Source organism: Hylobates moloch, unplaced genomic scaffold (genome assembly GCF_009828535.3).
Source record: "Hylobates moloch isolate HMO894 unplaced genomic scaffold, HMol_V3 SCAFFOLD_18, whole genome shotgun sequence".
In the NCBI taxonomy this organism is placed as follows: Eukaryota; Metazoa; Chordata; class Mammalia; order Primates; family Hylobatidae; genus Hylobates; species Hylobates moloch.
Window position 1 is genome coordinate 33,291,145 of NW_026652293.1, and position 21,259 is coordinate 33,312,403.

General features: G+C 40.5%; 1 protein-coding gene across 5 annotated transcripts in view; it reads left to right on the forward strand.

Moving 5' to 3' along the window:
- Window positions 1–11,344, forward strand: part of SCP2 (sterol carrier protein 2) — a 132,274-nt gene extending 120,930 nt beyond the window's left edge. For 3 of the 5 annotated variants that reach the window (XM_032137117.2, XM_058430900.1, XM_032137118.2), the window contains 2 exons: window positions 7,508–7,587; window positions 10,251–11,292. In XM_032137117.2, the coding sequence (XP_031993008.1) occupies window positions 7,508–7,587; window positions 10,251–10,346 (176 nt within the window). In that variant the 3' untranslated portion in view covers window positions 10,347–11,292. Of the gene's footprint in view, window positions 1–7,507; window positions 7,588–10,250 lie in introns of all 5 variants that reach the window. The other 2 variants (XM_058430899.1, XM_032137115.2) reach the window with 1 other exon arrangement.
- Window positions 11,345–21,259: the final 9,915 nt, after the last annotated feature.

The following is a 21,259-nucleotide window of genomic DNA, read 5'->3' on the forward strand; positions in this document are numbered from 1 at the left end:
GAGCCAAGATCATGCCACTGCACTCCAGCCTGGGCGACAGAGCGAGACTCCGTCTAAAAAAAAAAAAAAAATCTTACCCCCATTACTATTCCCTATTGCCCTTTTCTGCCTTATTTTTCTCCATAGCACTTATTACTATCTGATATACCATGTAATATTTTACTTATTTTCTTATTGTCCATCTCTCTCACTTGAATTGTAAGTTCCTTGAAGACAGAGCTTTTTGTCTGAGGTACACTGCTGCATTCCCAGTGTTTAGAATGTACCTGACACATGGAAGGCCTTCAAAAATGAATAATTTAAAAATGGACAACAGAATGAATGAATGGCATCAAGTAAGCATTCAGTAAATGGTAGCTGTACTGTACTGTTATGCTTCTCTTGTTGGAGAGAGCCTAGGGTTATTTAGAAACACTATGGATTGGGACCAGCTTTTTGGAGGGCTTAAAATGCCATGATAGGGGCTGGGCACGGTGGCTCACGCCTGTAATCCCAGCACTTTGGGAGGCCGAGGCGGGCGGATCACGAGGTCAGGAGTTCGAGACCAGCCTGGCCAACATGGTGAAACCCTGTCTCTACTAAAAATACAAAAAATTAGCTGGGCGTGTGGTGCGTGCCAGTAATCCCAGCTACCTGGGAGGCTGAGGCAGGAGAATTGCTTGAACCCAGGAGGCGGAGGTTGCAGTGAGCTGAGATGGCACCATTGCACTCCAGCCTGGGCGACAGAGCAAGACTCTGTCTTGAGAATAAAAAAAAAATGCCATGATAGGAACTTTGAAAGTCATTTGGTATATAATCACTATACCAAAGCTTTTTAATATACATTAGAGCTTCCTAAATAGAAAAGTGAAGTCAGAGCTGTGTTTTAGAGGAGGAAGCTGGTACATTAGACCTGATGAATTGAAAGGGGTGAGAGATCAGAAGCAGAGAGGGCCATCAGGAGGATAGATGTTGCCACTGTCTAAGTGAGCGGAGAAGATGGCCAGCCTTAGTGTAGGCAGTGGGAAAGGTAAGTGTTCTAAGAGTGGATGCCAGAGATACTGGAGGTGAAGGTAATGGGACCTGGGAATTGTATAGAAGAAGCATGTCTGTCAAAGGTGGTGAAATTTCATTACTGACCCATTTTTGAGGGAGGTCCTGTAGGAAAGGATGACATTGGGAGCACAGGTGGAAGCAAGGTTACCTTTAGTAAGAAGGGATGGATGGAAACTTCTTTCTCTGCAAGGGTAGTTAAATATTCAGGGGCATTTTGACAGGAGAGGAGGTTGGTGAGCTCCTGGAGTAGAGTGTAGAGCTTGGAGTCAGGAGAAAAAGTGAAGAGCACCACGTGCACGGTTGAATAAGGGATTGATGAGAGATGAATGAAAGAAAAATTGAACAGTAGTTAGGGCATCTGTCTAGTGTGGGCAGCATGGCTTTGTTGTGGAAGGTTCCTGAATTATAGAGTCCCCTTTTTTCCTTCCAAAATGAATGGGAAAAAAATGGCCATAACTTTGCATTCTATGAGCTGCCACTCTAAGGTGGTGTACAAAGAAAAGCTAAAGGCTTTATCTGGATTCCAGCTTTTAGAAATAGAAAGAACTTCAGGAATTATAGTAGTGATCTTTTTTTTTTTTTTAATGACTGAAGGTTAATGGTTACTTTTATATTTAGATATGCCCATACTGATATTAAGGTTGTTTTTTTAAAAATTTCTCCTTTTCCTCCTATTTTGTTGTTGTTGGTTGATAGCGTTGGTTTGTCATCAAAGATCATATCTGATGGAAAGCTGTTGAATGATTTTGAAAAGCTGTGTTCCCTCCAGATAGATTCTTGCCATGTTCTTCCCACATTAGGTGCTGTACCCCAGACCCCAAGGGATCTTACCCTGGGGAAGGATAGTTTCTGCTGAAACTGACACTTATTGGCAGCCAAGAGTGGTGTTGAAATACAGACTTACCAAGAAAAGCCATCACTGGAAATTGCCAGCTCCTTTTACATCAACCAACAAATGGCTATTTGTTAGAGATTAGCTACATTAAAGCATTAATAACCTGTCCTAGTTTGAACCGGCATCTTAAGGAGAATTGCTAGTTCATTTGGCATGTACATAATGTTAGGGGGTTTGTTTATTGTTAACAAAGTAAGATTTACTTAAATGTAATTTGTAAGAGCTTGGTAATGATTACTGAGATGATTATATTATGGATTTTTAGATTTTGTGCATTTTCCATCATCTCTTTTGCTGCCTGGGTACCTTTTAGTATCTTCTCCATGAGTTCTGCCTTTCCCTCATCTCCTTTGAAACGACTCATATAGCATATCTCCAGGAGGCCAACTTTGATTAATCTAACAACATATTATTCCTTCATTCCTTTTTTCTGCCCCTTCAGCACCTTGAGTTCTCAACTCTGTCCCTTTATGGGCAGCATGATACAGAAAGCTTCAGGGTCTCCTATCCCCAAGGTAAACTAGAAAGAGCACAGCCTTTTAGAAACAGCCAAACCTGGGTTCAGATCTAGGCTCTGTCATTCAGAGGGTATATACCTTCCCTGAGTCCAATGGTCTTATCTAGAATATGATGAGAATAATTTCTATCCATAGAACTGTTGTGGGGATTAAATGAGATAAGGAAGATAGAGCATCTAGCATAGTAAGTGCTCAGTAAATCATTGTTTCCTCCCCAGACCATATGTTAAACATTAATTTTGCTTAGACACATAGGTTTGTCTCAGCCCCTCAAAAGGACTTTGAAAACTTGGAAACCATCTGGGATTCATCAAATGCTATGAATCAGTGAAGGTGCAGTTAAAACTGAGCTGTTGAATGTTTACATACTTCCTAAAACAAAAGGAAGCAGTAGAGCATAGGAATTGGGAGTATGAGCTTTGGCAACAGGAATCTGCATTCAGATGTAGCTCAGCTACTTACTAGCTATGTGGTCTTGGGCACGTTATTTGGTCCCTCTGACCCTTATAGGATTGTTATAAAAGATCAGATGAGACCAGATATGTTGAGGTGTTCAGCATAGTGAGAGCTCAATAAATGCTGATATTATAGCAGCAGCAGTAGCAGATTTTACTTCCTGAAGCCCCCTTTCAATGACCAAGAGTCCTTTTTGGAGTATTACGACCAGGTCCAACTATCTCAGTTTGTTTTTTACCTCGTGCTCTTTGATGTTATATATGTGCAATAGAACTGGATTTTCTAGGCTGTAAATTTGTTTATTTTTTAAGGATTTAGACCTTTTTTCCAGTATTAAGAGAAAATTTTCTTAGCAGCTAAGTTAGGATGACCATTGAATCTCAGTCTTTTTAGGGGCAATCCCTGAGTTGTAAGACACATAATAAAACCTTTTTTTCTATCTTGTTTCAGTTATTTAGTACTATAGGCATACTTTGCTTTAACAGTTTATTCCATCTCTCTTTTTTTTTTTGAGATGGAGTCTCACTCTTGTCACACAGGTTGGAGTGCAATGGCATGAACTTGGCTCACTGCAACCTCTGCTCCTGGGTTCAAGCGATTCTTCTGCCTCAGCCTCCCGAGTAGCTGGGATTACAGGCACCTGCCACCATGCTCGGCTAATTTTTGTATTTTTAATAGAGATGGGGTTTCACCATGTTGGCCAGGCTAGTCTCAAACTCCTGACCTCAGGTGATCCACCCACCTCAGCCTCCCAAAGTGTTGGGATTGCAGATGTGAGCCACCGTGCCCGGCTTCTATTCCATCTCTTTTATTAAGGCACAGATTATCTGGTTAGCTATTATGACATAATTTGATCATCTTTTGAAATTCACATAATCTATTCATTTATTCAACAAGTATTTATTGATTTCCTATGTGTCAAGTACTCTTCAAGGGCCTGTGGATATAGCAGTGATCAACACTGACAAGGGCTCTGCCCCCTTGAAGTTTTCATTCTTTTGGACGAATACAGACAGAAAACACATACACATATAAGTAGTTTCAGATCAGTGCACTGTGAATAAAATATGACTTCATTTCAGGGAGAGGCCAGCTTTAATTTGAGCTAATTCTTAATGAGAGGAGGAGCCAACTGTTAGAATCCTATCGTTATATTAATTGATTGCCTAAAACGTTGACTGCTGAAAATGTTGATTTCTTGGTGAATTTTTCTTTTTGCACTTGAAACCTTTCATTTGGACAAGGTAGACATGGCTGATTAAGCAATGAGATATTAGTCTTTGTTGTCCAGTCTTTTTTTCCACTATTTTACTTTGATAATAAAATTAATATTGTAAAAGCTTTGTATTATTAAAATTGCATACACTTGATGTAAAAAAATTGGAAAAAATAGGCCGGGCGCGGTGGCTCAAGCCTGTAATCCCAGCACTTTGGGAGGCCGAGGCGGGTGGATCACGAAGTCAGGAGATCGAGACCATCCTGGCTAATACGGTGAAACCCCGTCTCTACTAAAAAATACAAAAAAAATTAGCCGGGCGTGTTGGTGGGCGCCTGTGGTCCCAGCTACTCGGGAGGCTGAGGCAGGAGAATGGCGTGAATCCAGGAGGTGGAGGTTGCGGTGAGCTGAGATCGCGCCACCGCACTCCAGCCTGGGGGACAGAGAAAGACTCCGTCTCAAAAAAAAAAAAAAAAAAAAAAAAAAAAAATTAGAAAAAATAGACAAAGAAAACGAAGAACTACCCTACCAAAATTCCACTGTCGAGGTTAGGAGTTGGCAGATTATGCCCTGCAGACCAATTCTAGCCCATCACCTGTTTTTTTATTTTGCGTTTTGTAAAATTTTTATTGAAGTCTAGCCTGTAGTAAAGGGCATAATTCCAGAGTGTACCATCTGATCAATGTTTACAAATGAATACACCTCCAAGGTCAAGACACAGAATGTTGCCAGTACTCCAGAAGCCTCCCTCCTGCCCCCCTGCTATCACTATTCACTCCCAAAAGGAACCATTATTTCAAATCCTATCACCATAGCTTGATTTTATTTATTTTAGAAATTCATACAAATAGAACCATAGAACAATAACATTTACTCTTTTTTAGGTCTGGCTTTTTTTTGTTCAACAGCATAAGATTCATTCATATGCTCGCGTGTGGCAGTAATTTGTGTTTACTATGCAAATACCCCAGAATTTATTCCCTGTGCATTTGATGTATCTTTGCATTGTTTCAATTTGGGGGCCTGATGAATAAAGTTGTTACGAATATTCTTATAGATGTCTTTTAGTGGACATTTCCATTATACTTATTTCCACTGGACATGTACCCAGGGCTAGGTGATAAAGTACAGTATAGCCAAACAGGTTTTTGGTGTGGATGTACTATTTTACATTTCTTTCCACATTATATGAGAGTTTTAGTTCCTCCACATTTTTGACAGTACTTCCAGGTTTTTTAAAAAATCAGGTTAATTGATGTACAATTAACAATAAACAATAAAATCAACCCTTTTTAGATGTATAATTCTGTGAATTTAGACAAATGCATACAGTTGTGTAACTATCACCAGAAATCAAGATATAGACAGACTGTTTCAATTACCCCAGAAAGTGTCCTCATGTCCCTCTATAGTCAGCCCCCTCAGGCCCTTTCAGCCACTAGTTTGATTTCTCTCCCTGTAGTTTTGCTTTCCCTAGGAAGTCATACACATGAAATGATACAGTATGTAGCTTTTTGAGCCTCCTTCTTTCACTGAAATTTATACATGTTGCATGGATCATCAAGTATTTTGTTCTTTTTTGCTGCTGAATGGTTACCCCTTCACCAATTGATGCACATTTGGGTTTTTTCCAGCTTTTGGCAATTATGAATAAAGCCACTATAAGCATTCACATACAGGTTTTTGTGTGGACATAAGTTTTCATTTTTCTTCAGTAAATACCTAGGAATAGGATTGCTAGTTCATATAGTATGTGTATGTTTAGCTTTATGTAAAACTTCCAGACTGTTTTCTTAAAGTGGCTGTAGCATTTTACAGTCTTTTTGGTATTATGTTGACCTTTCATTTGTTTCACATCCTCACTAACACTGGGTATTGTCTTTTTTTTTTTTTTAATTTGTTCTAGTAGGTATGTGGCACTCATCATGATTTTAGTGTGAATTTTCTGATGATTAATGAAGTGAAGCACTGTTTCATGTGTTTCTTGGCCATTTGGAGGTCTTCTTTTATATAATGCCTATATGTGTCATTTGCACATTTTTATATTGGATTGTCTAACCTTTTCTAGTTGAGCAGTAGGAGTTCTTTTTTTTTTCTTTTCCTGTAATCCACTGTACCTTAGAAAGGAGTTCATATAGTCTGGATACAAGTTCTTTGTCAGAGATATATGAGTTGCAAATATCTTTTTCTCCCTCTGTCTGCCACCTCTTTAAAATAATTTTATTGGAACATAGCCAACATTTGTTTATGTATTATCTATGGCTGCTTTTGCACTACAAGAGCAGAACTGAGTAGTTGTAATAGAGACCTACTGACCTGCAAAGCCTAAAATATTTAGTGTCTGATCCGTTACAGAAAGTTTGTTAACCCTCGATCTAGATAACTGTATTCATTTTCTATTACTGCATAACAAATTGCCACAAATTTAGCAGCTTAAAACAATGCCCACATTTATTAGCCCACAGTTTCAATGGATAAGTAGGCTGAGGACAGCTTAGCTGGGTCCTCTGCATAGAGTCACACAAGGCTACAGTCAACGTGTTGGCCAGGGCTGGGCTCTCATCTGGAGGCTTCACTAGGGAAGGATCCATGTCCAAGTTCATTCAGGTTGCTGGCAGAATTCATTTCCCTGTGGCCTTGGGAATGATAGCTTTCCTCTTTTACTGGCTATAGGCCAGAGCTGGCCTTCAGCTCCTAACGGCCAGTTCCCTGCCACATGGCCCTCTCCATAGGAAGTCCACAACATAGCAGTGAGCTCATTCAGAGCCAGCAGGAGAGCAAGAATGAGTCTTCTAGCAAGGTGGAATCATTTAATGTAACAAAATGACAAGCGTGACATCTCATTATCTTTGCCATATTCTGTTGGCTAGAAGCAAGTCACAGGTTCTTCTCACACTGGAAGGAAGGGGATGTACACCAGGAGGATCACCTTAGAGTCTGTCACAGTTAGTAATATATTGGTGTCTTAAGTTTACAGATGTTTTTCTATATTTATATAGTTGAATTCTGTTTTTAAGCAAAAATGGCATCATACAGTTTCTTTTGTAACTGGCTTATATAATAATATCATGAATAATGTAACATGAACATTTTTTTCATGTCAGTAAATCCAGATCCATATCATTTCTTATTGTGGCTTGTATCATACCTCACTATTTGAATATACCATAATTTATTTAATCAATTCCGTCTTGTTAAATATCAGGATTGCTTGTGGTTTATGTCACATTTTACCAGGCTGCCACAGAAGTATATGTGAGTGCCCATTTCCCCACACTGCCTCAGTGCTGGTTGTAATTCTGTTGCAGTCAGTGGCTCTTGACAAAAATGTGTATGTGAAACTGAACACCTCCTTTTCTCCTTCCTTCTCCTGTGTATCTGTTTTAGATAAGAAGGCTGACTGCACAATCACAATGGCTGACTCAGACTTCCTGGCTTTAATGACTGGTAAAATGAATCCTCAGTCGGTAAGTATGATGGAGCTTATATCCTGCTAGTAGGTAGGTCTTGCAGCCCTTTCTTCTCCATCTCCTGACTCAGACTGTAAAGTGCAAAGTGGTCAGACTCACAAAACTCAGTGTTCCCCAAACAGTTGACAAACGTCTGTGGAGCAAACTATGTGCCAGACACTGTCTTGTGTGCTGGAAGTGCCCAGAAGAATAAGAAATAGTTCCCACGCCCAGGGCATCCACAGATCTGTAAAAGAGTGAGTGCAGCCAGAGATCCAAGGTGCCACACCTGGCTTGTGGTCAGGGAGGATGAAGGCAGGAACAGCCATATCTCTCTGGGCCATCAAGGAGAGCCCCACAGAGGAAGCAGCTCTTGAGCTTAGTGCCCAGGTGGAAAGGAGGAGCGTTCCAGGAGGAGGGAGGGGTGGCATGAACAAAGGCATGACCTTTTACATTCCATTTATTTCCCCATGTTCTTCCTTTTGCCTGACCTGTCCTTACCTGACAAATGACTTGTCTTTCAAAATTGGCTCAGATGTTATCTCCAAGGACCTCTTTCCAAGTTGCTGGGGAGCTTTAACCAGTCCCTCTCCTGAGCCACATACTGGACTGCCAGCTTAGTGCCTGTCGTGTTATGTTAGTCATAATATGCCTCTCTCTCTTCCCTGTTAGGCTGTGAGTGTCTCAAAGCATCAAAGCACATCTTATTTGTCTTTATGTTTCCAGAATTTAGCACAGTATCTGACGTTTTTAGGTATTCTATAAACAACCGTTGGACGAAATTGCATTTGTCTAGTGTGTTTATGCCTCGCATAGATTTTCCTGGTCCCCACATTGTCAAGGGTCCTCTTAGACTCTTCAGCTGCAGTGTTGAATGGACTTGATATAGTGAGATTTCTGTCAACTTGATATACTGAGCTTTCCATTAATAAAAAAGAAACTAAGATGTTTCTTTCCAATGTAACTTAATTTTTTTGTTGTCTCAGTCTGGTTTGTTTTAGGTTTTATTCTTGTAGTTCTCTGGTAATTTGCAAGATTGGATAAAACAACTAAATCTCACTCCCACTTGCTTTTTTAAAATGCTTTTTCTAAGTAACCAAGCACATTTTAGTTGATGCCATGACAGGTGAGAGATTTGCATCTCTGATGCTTCAGCTGAATACACACCATCGGCACTGACATTTCCACTGAGCCCGCTCCAGAAATCTGGACAGAACAGAGGCCACCAGTATAGGAGGTGGCTGGCATCCTCCTTCCCACCCACTGCACATGCCATGCACAGCTTTGGCAGGCTGTTCAGACTTCACACATCAGCTGCCTTCATTCTCTCCATTTATCTTTGTACTGCCCATTTTGGGGGCAAGGTGTCAGCTTATTTTCCTTCAGCACCTGTTAACACCCAAAGGAATTAAAGATGAAAATAGCAGACCTTTCTATTAATGTGCTAATGGACTTCCCTTATGCTCAGAGGATTTCCAGAGGATTTGACTGGAAATCGTTAAATGCAGTGGAAATTCTAATTTCAGTGTTTGGCTCCAGCGGCAAGTGTACATGAAGAACACCTAGGGGCCAGATTAAAATCATCTTTGTGTATGGACTCTCTACAGGGTGAAGATTCATGTTTTCTCTATTGTTAGTAAATAGAAAGTGATTTTCTTTGTTAACTTAAAAGGGGAAAGGTGGCGAGTTTCTTCTGTACTACTGGTCCATATTTTTAAATAATGTTTGTTCAGTATATTGTGTTCTGAGACACCTGACCTTTAAGCCATCAGACAGAAGACTGTGCCATATAGAAAGGAAACATTTAGTTTGTCCAGACAGAGGAAGGGGAAAAAAAGGAATTAGTCACCCTTACCAGGAGGTACAGAAAAAAACAGAGCTCCTTACATTCCCATGGATGATGTAGAAGAGCTCCTAGCTTCTTAATGTACTGTTAAAAACCTAGGACTACCAGAAACTTTTAAAAAATCTAGCTCTTCCTTATTTTAAGCGTTCAGTTAAAATACTGAGATCATGGCAGGGAAATTATGCTATGTTCCCAATTTTGCTATTTCTCTTAAGTTTTCCTGGGATTTTGTTACATGGTAAATTTAGCAAACATCATGTGATCTAATCCCAGGCAGTTGTTAAATGGAACAAATTGTGGCTCTGCACTTCAGATTGGTTTGATTCTTCTTATTGAGCCAAAGAGTAACACAAGCACCTCATTCTCAGCAGGCTCTGTGCCCTCTGTAGGGATAAGTCCTTTATCATTGGTGGCATTTCATCCACATGCACATTGGATTGAATCCCAAGAGTTTCTGTGTTTTTTGTGTATGCTTTTTCTCTCAGCAGCCTGCTAAAAATTGGAGTTCATATTTCCCACCTACATGGAATGTTTTAAAACAGAATCAGACTAGTATGAACCCACTTTGAGGAGGACAGGTGAAAACAGGCTCAATTTCTATGAGAAATTTGGGAAACCTGCTCCTTTCTGCTGCTCTGCGAAAAGCATGGCCTTTACAAATTCTTCCTTTTGAAGAATCTGGTTCCAAATCTATTCTAGAAAGCCAAGTTTCATATTTTAGAGAAAGTCATGTGACCTGGATAAATAAATGATCTCAGGGCTAGATAGTGTAGAAACATTAGCAATCTTAAAACAAGAAAAACACCAAGTAATGAATTTTCTTTCTTATTCACAGGCCTTCTTTCAAGGCAAATTGAAAATCACTGGCAACATGGGTCTGGCTATGAAGTTACAAAATCTTCAGCTTCAGCCAGGCAATGCTAAGCTCTGAAGAACTCCCTTTGGCTACTTTTGAAAATCAAGATGAGATATATAGATATATATCCATACATTTCATTGTCAGAATTTAGACTGAAACTACACATTGGCAAATAGTGTGGGATAGATTTGTTTCTTAATGGGTGTGACCAATCCTGTTTTTCCTGTGCTCTGGGTGAATAGAGCCTGATGGTATACTACTGCTTTGCAGAATTGCATACAACTGTGCATTACAAAGTTAATATGGTAATTATGGTCTGGGGTAAAATTGAGTTTCAGAATAAAATTAGGAACAGTAAAATCCAAAGAACTATGTAAACAAAAAAGCTTTTGTTTTGCTTACAAAGTATATTTAAGGATTATTCTGCTGAAGATTCAATTTAAGAGTTTTCCTTGGGAGAACTAAGAAACACAGTGCCAACAGCTGGCCAGTAATTAGTGTTGTGCACTTAATGTCATTAATCAATTTCTCAATAGTTCTTAAAATTAGTGAGATTAAAAAAAATCTAAAAATTTTGCATTTCATGCTATCAGGAACAGTATTTTCTTCCCAAATCAAAATAAAAGAAATATGATCAGAGCTTGAACACAGGCTTATTTTTAAAATAAAAATATTTTTTAAAATGGGTTTCCTTCTTGAAAAATCAGTGTATTAGTCATAAAACACTATTATTAAGAATAATTGAACAATAAAGTTTGCTTTGAGATGCACAGTTTTCAAATTATAATCTCATTTCAATTTATAAAGTCTCAGTCTTTTGTTATAATTTTCCTTTTTCATATAAGTTTAATTATCTGCATTTATCTTTTTTCCTAGTTTTTCTAATACTAATGTTATTTCTTAAAATTCAGTGAGATATGGAATAAAATAATGCTTTGAGAAGAATGTTTAATAGAAAATTAAAATAACTTTTTCTGGCCTCCCTTGTTTTTACTGTGTATGTTCTTCTTGTTCAGGGCTCTCTAGATAATGCAGAATAAAGAGAAACATTGGGGGATTTATAAACTGAATGTTATCTGGACATAATCACTAATTTTTGATTGGGGAGGCAGTGTGGTATAATAGAAAGAGCACTTGACTGGGAGCCAAGAGACTTACTTCTCTTAGGCAGATAACTGCCTGCCTGGACCTGTTTGCTAAACTATTAGGAGATTTAAGTAGATGATCCCAAAGGTCCCTTCTGCTCAGAATCCTGTGAGTTTCCTCGGAGCCCAGTAGAATGGTTTGGGAATTATCCAGGCCCCACCTTTCTGTTATTAACTCATTACTTCACCCAAAGGTGGTCAGAGGTAGAAAACCAGCTGGTTTCATTTGTTTAGGTGTTTGGAGCCCTTGCTAATATAGTCAGGACTATGGATCAGATCTCCTAAGACCATTTAGCTTTGCATGTTCTGTGACCAGCAGAACAGCATTTGGTGATAGGGCAAGAGGATACATTAAGCCAATAGAAGTTGATCCCAAGTTCCATAAAATGAATTCAGAACACAGACCTACTTCCTAATCATAGTAGCTTCTTACTCTGAGAAGACAAAGACTTCAAGAAAAGAGTTTCAACAAAATGTCTGATTTCTCTGTAGTTTGGATTCGCGGCATCATTCTGTCCTCACTTGTCCCAGATAACAAGAGATACCTGAAATAGGCTTTAGGATGAACCTCAAAAACTAAAAGGAAAAACAAAAACTGGTTCTTAGGGTAGGAATATGTTCATAGATGATGTAATTTGTTGCATGATAGAAAAGTACTTAGTGATAAAATAGTTTGATTTTTCCCCCTTCTGGTATTATAGTTTGGAGGAAGGAGATTAAGTTTTAATTTGAGTTAAAACTGCCGTTACTAATTGTGTTAGTTGAAGAGATCAAGTCTTAGTTACCTGATTGATAAAGTGGAGATACTAATAGCGGCTTCCTAGGATTATGAGAAGCGAGAGAGATAACATGTAAAGTACCTACAGCAGTTGCTAGTTTAGGGTAGTCATTCAGTAAATATGAGTTCCCTTGCTCTTCTCACCATTAGCAGCACCACTTGCTCCTGTGATATGTGATAATGATGTTTGTAGTGTTATGTCCCACTTTTGGAGTCTTTCGTTTGTTCATTTAACAAGTATTTATTGAGTGCCCACCATATACAGAGTACTATATAGAAGGTGTAATCTCACTGGAGATACCAGTCACCTCTTTTTCTCAAGGTGCTTACATTCTAATGGGTGAGACAGTCAGTCAGAGACAATTATTATTGACTATGAAGTGCCCAGCAGGAAATGGTTAGGGTGCTGTGATAAGCAGTCATAGCGAGGGACCTTGATAAAGTAGTTAAAAGAGATGTCTTCGAGGAAGTAATTTTTAAGCTGAGATCTGAAGGTTAAGAAGGAGCAAACCATGCAAAGAACATTGCATGAAAGGGTGGAAACAGGCTTGACTTGTTCCAAAAATTGCAAGGGGGCCAGTGTGAGTAGAATAGTGAGCAGGAAGGATAGGCCCGAGATAAGATCGGATAGACACACAGAAGCTAGTTTCATTGGGATTTGTTCATTATGGTAAGGCTTTTTTTGTATTTCATTCTTAGTGAAGTCAGGAGCTGTTGACAATATAGCTTTACAGATGTTTATTTCTTACTTAGGCTACATATTCATCTTGCCATCATATCCTAGGTCTGGAACCCAGACTAACGGAGTAACCACTACCTGGAACATCATGACCATCATGGCAGGTGAAGAGAAAAAGGTGAAGTGCATGTTGGCTCTTAAAGCTTCTGCCTGAAGTGATACATACCACTTTTGCTCCCATCTCCTTGACCAAAGAAAGTCACATGCCCCACCTAACTTCAGAAACCTAACATGTACCAGAAGGAGAAAGTAGAGTGGGAACATTCTTGAAGAGAACTGATGACCACCAGAAGGGCTGCAAATGGGAATGAAATAATTTAAACTATCACCGTAGCTGGTGTGTGGAGAATGTACTGGTGGCAGAGGGCTGGAGAATTGCTGTCCGGGTGCAAGAAGGTGGCGTCCTGGACTAGGGTGTCAGTAGTAGAGATAGATGTGGAAAAACAGGCAGAGGTAGAGCTGACAGAACTTGGTAACTGAATGTTGGGGGCGGGGCAGGGTGGGGGAGCGGGTGGCAAGAATGACTTATAGTGACGGGCCAGCCGAATGGTGGATCGTGACTGGACTGGCAGTGACATAAGCAGGTTTCAGGGGCAGTAGTTAAAATAAGTTCTGCTTTTGAAATTTTAACTTGGAGATGCCTGAGAGATTTGCAAATAGAGCTATTAAGGAGAGGGTTGGATTTGACGAGCTTAGAGGTGAGGTCATCTTGGAGATACACACTTGGAAGTCATGAATACATGGTTTGAATTTAAAGCTACAGGAATGGATATTACCTGGGTTGGGGAAAAGGAAGGTTACGGTAATCCTTGAGGAACTTCAGCTTTTTGAGGTCTGGTAGAGGAGGACAAGGGGCCAGAGAGGTAGGGGGAGAACTCCAAGAAGAGAGTATGGCCAAAATGGGAATGGTCAACTATGTCACTTGATCTCAATAGAGAGATCAAGTAGGATGATCTCTGAAAAGTGTCTACTGGGTTAAATTTGGCAACACGAAAGTCACTGGTGATCACTGCAAAATCAGTTTCAAAACAAAACAAAACAAAACAGTGGAGCAGTAGGGATAAAAGCTATATTGGAATTGGTTTCATAAAGTTTTACGAAAAATAGGAACAGAAGAGTTCCATTTGGTAGTGATATGCTCAGTTTCGAAGTGATGAATATAGAGCAAGCACATTAGCTAGTACAGGTCTAAGCTAGGTCATCTTGCACATGCCGTTCTCTGTGCCTGCCCTCACCATTCTCCCCGTCCCCACTCTTGCCCCCCACCACACAGTCCACTTGGCAAATTCTCTTCATCCTTCAAGACCTACTTAGGTACCTTCACTTTCAGGAAGCTGTCCTGGTTTGTTACACAGTAGAGCTAATCATTCCTTCCTGGTCATTTGTTTCTGTCTCCCACCCAGTAGAGAGGTTCTTAAAGGAAAGGACTGCCTCATGCATCCATTTTGAGATCTCCAGCATAGTCTTGGCTTACTGTTGTTAAATGAATGAAGGAGATAGGCGAATAACAATTTTATATTCACAGAGGGAGCATTTCTGAGGATGAGAGCCTAGTCACAGAATTGCATTCTCTGTTACAAAGACTTTTTGTAGCCCTGATGATGAAAGAGAACATTAAAAATGTTTCCCTTAGCCTAACTTTTCCTAATTTTTCTTTGAAAATATTTGCAGCTTCCCATAACAATCTTTCAACTTCAGACTGAAACAATTGGAAGTAGTAAGAAAAATCTGTTTATTAATGGTCTTTTTATGTTTTTAAAAACAAAGTGGCGGCTGGGCGTGGTGGCTCATGCCTGTAATCCCAGCACTTTGGGAGCCTGAGGTGGGCTGATCACATGAGGCCAGGAGTTGAAGACCAGGCTGGCCAACATGGTGAAACCCCATCTTTACTAAAAATTTAAAAATTAACTGGGTGTGGTGGCGCACGCCTATAATCCCAGCTACTTGGGAGGCTGAGGCATGAGAATCTCTTGAGCCAGGAGATCGCTGCCACTGCACTCCAGCCTGGGCGACAGAGTGAGACCCTGTCTTAAATAAATAAATAAAAAGTTGCCTGGTGGGTTCTTTCTGCATTAAAATCATTAGTCTTGTTGCTGTACTTTTTCAGATGAATTCACACTCTCAGATTTCTACAATTTTTGTTGGATGTGTAGAGGAAAAATAATGGAAAGCATTACTAGCGTGTCAAGTCCATGTAGAGGTGGGGGTATGACAAAGGAGTCACTGAGAAATTTCAGGTCAAAAAGTCCTGTCTCTGCCTCCTGGAAGCTAAGTTAGGGTAAGGCATTTAAGCCTCACCAGCATTTAGTTTTAGTTTCTGCCTCTGCAAAGGAGGGACACTGTTGAATTTTTTTTTTTTTTTTTACAGTCACTCTCAATAGACTATACATCTTGAATGCAGTAACTCTGTTACTCATCTCTGTGTCTCTAGTATTAATTCAGTGTCCACCAGAGTAGCATCAATAACTGTTTCTCGGACAAATAAGGGTTAGACAATGATCATTAATGCTATTTTTAAATTGTAAAATACTTTGTGAAAGGTTCAATTACATATAAGTTCCCTCTGTTTTCCCCATATGTGTCATCTTAGAAAAAAAATGAAATTAAATCCTACAATTAACAGCTTTATCTTCTGAAACTTTAGCCGTCTCAGAAAATAGTACATTTGGCCAGGCACAGTGGCTCACACCTGTAATCCCAGCACTTTGGGAGGCTGAGGCGGGCAGATCACGAGGTCAGGAGATCGAGAGCATCCTGGCTAACGTGAAACCCTGTCTCTACTAAAAATACAAAAAATTCACTGGGTGTGGTGGCACGCACCTGTAGTACCAGCTACTTGGGAGACTGAGGCAGGAGAATCACTTGTACCCGGAAGGCGGAGGTGGCAATGAGCCGAGATCACGCCACTGCACTCCAACTTGGGCAACAGAGCAAGATGCTGTCTGAAAAAAGAAAGAAAGAAAATAGTACATTTAGAACAGCCTGGTATAATGGGAAAACTTTGGGGCCCATCAGATGTGGGTTCTACTTCTACCTTTGGCACTTACACAACTTTGGGACCACCTTGAGCTAATAATAAGGAAAGACTCTGAGACTTTCTCCCTCTGTGAAAAGGGACTCGTAATGTCTGCCTTCCTGGTTGTTAGGAAGATGAGCAATTGCAGCTGTAATATGTCAAGCACCTAGTAGGTACTGAGTAGATGCTGCAAAATGTTATTTAAGGAATTTTTTTTAACATGAAATTTATTCATTGGAACATTTTGTGATAATCTTTTTTTTTTTTTTTTTTTTTGAGACAGAGTCTTGCTCTGTCACCCAGGCTGGAGTGCAGTGGTGTGATCACTGCTCAGTGCAACCTCCGCCTCCCTGGTTCAAGCAATTCCCCTGCCTCAGCCTCCCAAGTAGCTGGGACTACAGGTGTGCACCATCACACTCAGCCAATTTTTTGTATTTTTTTAGTAGAGATGGGGTTTCACCATGTTGGCCAGGATGTTCTCGATCTCCTGACCTTGTGATCCTCCCGCCTCTGCCTCCCCAAAGTGCTGGGATTACAGGCGTGAGCCACTGTGCACAGCCCATGATAATCTTTTGAGTTCACATCATCAGCTGGCTTCAGATTGAGGACAATTTGCTTTTATTAACTGTTTACATCCTTATGTTTTCCTCAAGAACTATTAAAATTTAATGGTCTCTATACTTAAGTGAATGGATATAGAATTATTTAGTTTGACTTTCAGAAGTTTTGCATTTTAGCCAAAGATTAAATTCTAGCTGCCCATACCATGATTACTTTTTGAACAGAAAGAAGTCACTTGATGTTATTGACTAGGAAAAAAAATGGTAATCAGCCATATTGTACCTCTGGGCAAATTACCCTGTGAGAGTAAGCTTGTTTAGAGACCACAATGATATGAATTAGGAATGTGGAGTATGGTACTAAACAGCTAATGAGGGGCCTAAAAGATTTATGAGCTATTAGGAACTACAGCCATATCTGGCCAAATTTTAGAGTTTTTCTCAATAGAGAGTTACAAAATCTTCTGGAACAGTCTCGTATTATATCTATCTGGAGACTGCTGCGAACAAACAGCTCTTTAGTTCTTGGTAAGAACAAAGAATATTGGGCCAGATTTCTGGCCCTTAAGAAATGTGGAGTCTGATTCCATTTGGCTGGAAGTTTAATTTGGTATGGAATTTTAGCCAGACTTCTAGGGGAAATAACTTTTTAAAAATGTAACCAAAGCTTATTGCAAAAAGTCATGTGCATTTGGTCTATCTATTCTATTAATGGTCATTTAAATACTTTGTAAATATTCACAGTACTGTTTCCAGCAGCATGTAGTAAGTGCTTGACCTTTTTGTTTCTGAATTTATGGCCATAAACTTTCACGTAGAACTGGGGGAAATTAATTGTAGTCTGCTGTTTATTTAAATTGCAGGTAGTTGTCTAACCAACTACCAAACAGTGATGTTTTTTTCTCTCTCTGGAAGTTGTTGTGTGATTCACCTTTTAGAATATGGCACCTTCTGTTGTGTACAGAGCACTCTGTTCAAGATTAGACACTTTATTAGAACAGAAATAGAAAATAATTTGACATGAAGACACAGTAGTATAGGAACAATTGACTACGGCAGGCTGAAAGAAGCCTTAAGCTTGGCAAAATGATACCCAGATGCAGGGTGTGATATCAGCTCACGAATATTCGAGAGATGGAAAGACCAAAGAGGGAGAGGAATTATTTTGCTTAGTTATTAGAAGTAAGGGGAAGAAATATAGAAAGAGAAATTTCAGACTGAATACCATTGAATTTCCAGACAATAAAAATTGGTCATAAGTGGACTAGAAGCCCCAACCACAGAGCTATTTCTAGACCCACATGGCAAAAACAGGGCATGTCATTGTGGGAGATGTATCTTAATAGTGGCTGAAAGATCATCTGAACAGGAGAAAGTGGTATTTCATTGACAGCCGCTCTTGAGGATTTCTCCTTTTGCAGTTGATCAAAATCTTTTTTTCTTCTATATGCTAGAAGGAAGACTTGAGATCTTTTTGCTTACTTGTTTATACCCTGACTGGTTTATAACTTAATTTGGAAGAAACCTGACTACCTTTGGAAGAAACGGTCTTCAAAAGAAATGAGAATTCAAAAGCTTCAAGTTTTTGTAGTATGAAAGGAGTCTGAGTTTGTTTTTTTGTCTTTTTTTTTCATCCATTTTTATTTAGCTTAAGGTAACAGCTAGTTGGCTGGCTACAGTGTGGGAGACAGCTCTCACTGGAGTTGGAACCTGAAGACTGAGTTTGAATTCTGACTCAAGCCCTCATTAGCTGGGTCACCTGAACGAGTTGCATATCCTCCCTGAGCATCCCTTTTCTAAAACAAGGGGGCAATAATACCAACAGGCTTGCTGTGAAGATCAAGTGAAACAGTGTGTGGGAAAGTGTGTACCAGTTTTAGTTATTCATGTTTGTTTTATTTTCTGTTGTTGCTGAAACAGATGATCACAAAGTAGTGATCATAAATTTGTTATCTCACAGTTCTGTAGCCTAGAAGTCTGGTTGGGTTTGACTGATTTCTTTGCTCTGGGTCTCACAAGGCTGAAGTCAAAGTATTGCTGCCCTGGGCTCTTATCTGGAGGCTCCAGAGGAGAAGATGGCTCTGCTCCCACATTCATTCAGATGCTGGCAGAATTCTGTTTCATGCCGCTGTAGGACTGAAGTCCCTGTACCCTTCCTGGCAGCCTACGGTTGTTTCACCTTCTAGAGGCTGCCTTATTCTCTAGCTTATGACCCTCTTCATCTTTAAAGCTAGTCAAGTCCTTTTGACGTTTCAAATCTCTCTGACCTCCTCTTCTGCTTCATCTCCTCTCTCTCCAGCTAGAGAAAGTTCTCTGTTTTTTAGGGCTCACGTGATTAGGCCCACCAGGATAATCCAGAATAAACTCCCTATTTTGAAGTCTGTAACCTTAGTTACATCTGCAAAGTCACTTTCATCACGTAACATATTCAAAGGTTTTAGGGATTAAGGTGTGGATATCTTTGGGGTGGGGGTGGGGGGTATTCTGCCTATCACAGTGGTATTTTAGGATGAGAGGGGAGAGCTTACACAACATGAGATTCTTGCCCTGGAGGACTCACAATCCAGTGGGAGAAAGAGGAAAAACAGCAAGAAAATTCCAATAATAAAGAGTCTGTATGAGACCTTATAGGAGCCCAGGAGACTCCTTGTGTACTTGACTTGGACTGAAGATTTTTCATTATTCTCTTCTTGTTCCCTGATGAGTCTTGCCTTTCATCAAGGTCCTTCAGATGGAATTCATATACCCCAAACACCACCATGTGATTTGATTCCTTAAATGTCCAGAAAATCAAGCTGCTGCCATAGCTATTTGGGACTCTACTGTTTAATAAGGTCTCAGCCCTCAGCTCAAAGTAGAAGGAATTATTTTCTTCTTTGTTGATGAGGCATAACAAGAGCGCATTGTTCCTCATCTCCTGTTTCTCACATCAAACCCCACTGAGAGCCTTCTTGTTCTTTACTCCTAGCTCTCTCTACTGTGCCAATGTATGTCTTTCCTCCCTCCTCTTTGGAATGTTCTTATTTCTTATTGTTTTGAATTAGAAGGCACTTGTCCTGGGCAGTGCAGAGATTACTGTTTAATTCTTGCCACTTGTCATTTCTACTTTAATAATGTTTCCTGGCTATTTGGTCAGGTCTGGGTGATAGTTCTGTAGTAATAACTACCATTTACTGAGCACTTACCATGTGCCAGGTACTATGTAAAGTTCTGTACTTGCATTTTCCAATTTAGACATACTGTGAGGTGTAGGTACTGTTTTTATATTCATTTGAACCTAGCTAGGATTTGAACCCAGCTCCAAGCTTAAAGCTTGTACTTGACACGATGTACTTCAGTAATATCAAACAGGAGCTGAGATTGAGGAGCAGCATGAAGGAATTGAAGCAGCACAAGTAGATTCAGGAAACTTCAATTTCAAACTCTGCCTTTACAATCCTTCTGAAAGAGGATTTGCTTCTAGAGCACCAAGGTTGCCTCCATTTTTCCACCAGAGACACTCAAAGTGATTCCTCTTGCAGCTTGTGTCTATAGTAGCAGCCAACCACAAAGCACACATGGGCATTGGCTCAGCATTCCATAGAAGAGCCTATTTCTCTGGGAGGTGCTGCGGACTGGGCATGTGGTGTGCTGTGTAGCTGGCCCCTGAAACACCCTGGCCTTAGCAGTTATAGGTATAGAGAATATCTTCCCCACAGGGTTAGGACAATTAAGATATTTTAAGGATTTAGGATGGTGCCTGTCACTTATTAGGCCCTCAATATGTGCTGGCTCTCATTGTCCTAAAAGATTTTTAGTTCATGAGTATTCAGGCTAGTAGAATCCTGTCCTTTTAGCTCTGCTTGAATCTAGGCTCAATGTTCAGGAGAAGACACGAGATGCATCTCTGTTGGTCCAGGTCCAATGCTGTGAATCATACCAACTCTTGTAAGTTTGAGCTCTGAAAGGACTGGAATTTGAAGCCAAAGAAGGCAAAATATTTTCCCTCCCCATTCTTGCTAAGTTCTTGAGTTGTTGGTGTAATGGAAACAGACAGTCCTGGGTTCAAATCTAGGCTCTACGTTTGCCTGCTCAAGTTACCTGCCTGTTTCCATCATGGGAAGAACTTGGGCTGTGGAGAAGGGTAAACCTGGGGTTTCTGCCAGTGAATGGGCATTTTACTCAGTCAAGTATCCTTTCTGAGGCCATCTCTTTTCTATAAAGTGGGGCAGCAGCAGTTCTTCCTTTGCAGAGTTGTGAAGCAGAGCATAATGCATGTGGTATAACCAGGCTGCCATGGGGTCGGCAGCCAGTGAAAAGTCTGGAGCTGCTTTACAGGGGCCATTCATTCATTCATTCATTCAGGTTAAGGTTGGGCAAGCGGTCCCACGTGTGACTTATGCATCCTTCTCCGTCTTCAGTGGGAGGGCAGCCAGGTGAGGCAGCTGTGGGTGCCCTGCCCACAGGCCAGAGCAGGTAAGGGGAAGAGGCTTGCTACACAGTGGAGGTGCCAAGTACCACCTAAGCCCAGCCCCATTGCCTGTTCCACCGCCGAAGCCCCTGGCGCCAAACAGTGTTGCTTCAGCTGGGAGTAGTTAATGCTCCTTTACTTGGAAACATTTGCAGCTCCTGGGAGCAATATGGTGGCGTGAGGTTTCACTGTTCACCCGCCCTGTTTCTCTGTGACTGGGATCTGCATGCCCCCGACTCCGGCCCAATCTACCATTCTTCGAGGCTCACCAGGCTGTGGGCCCAGGGCCAACAGGGA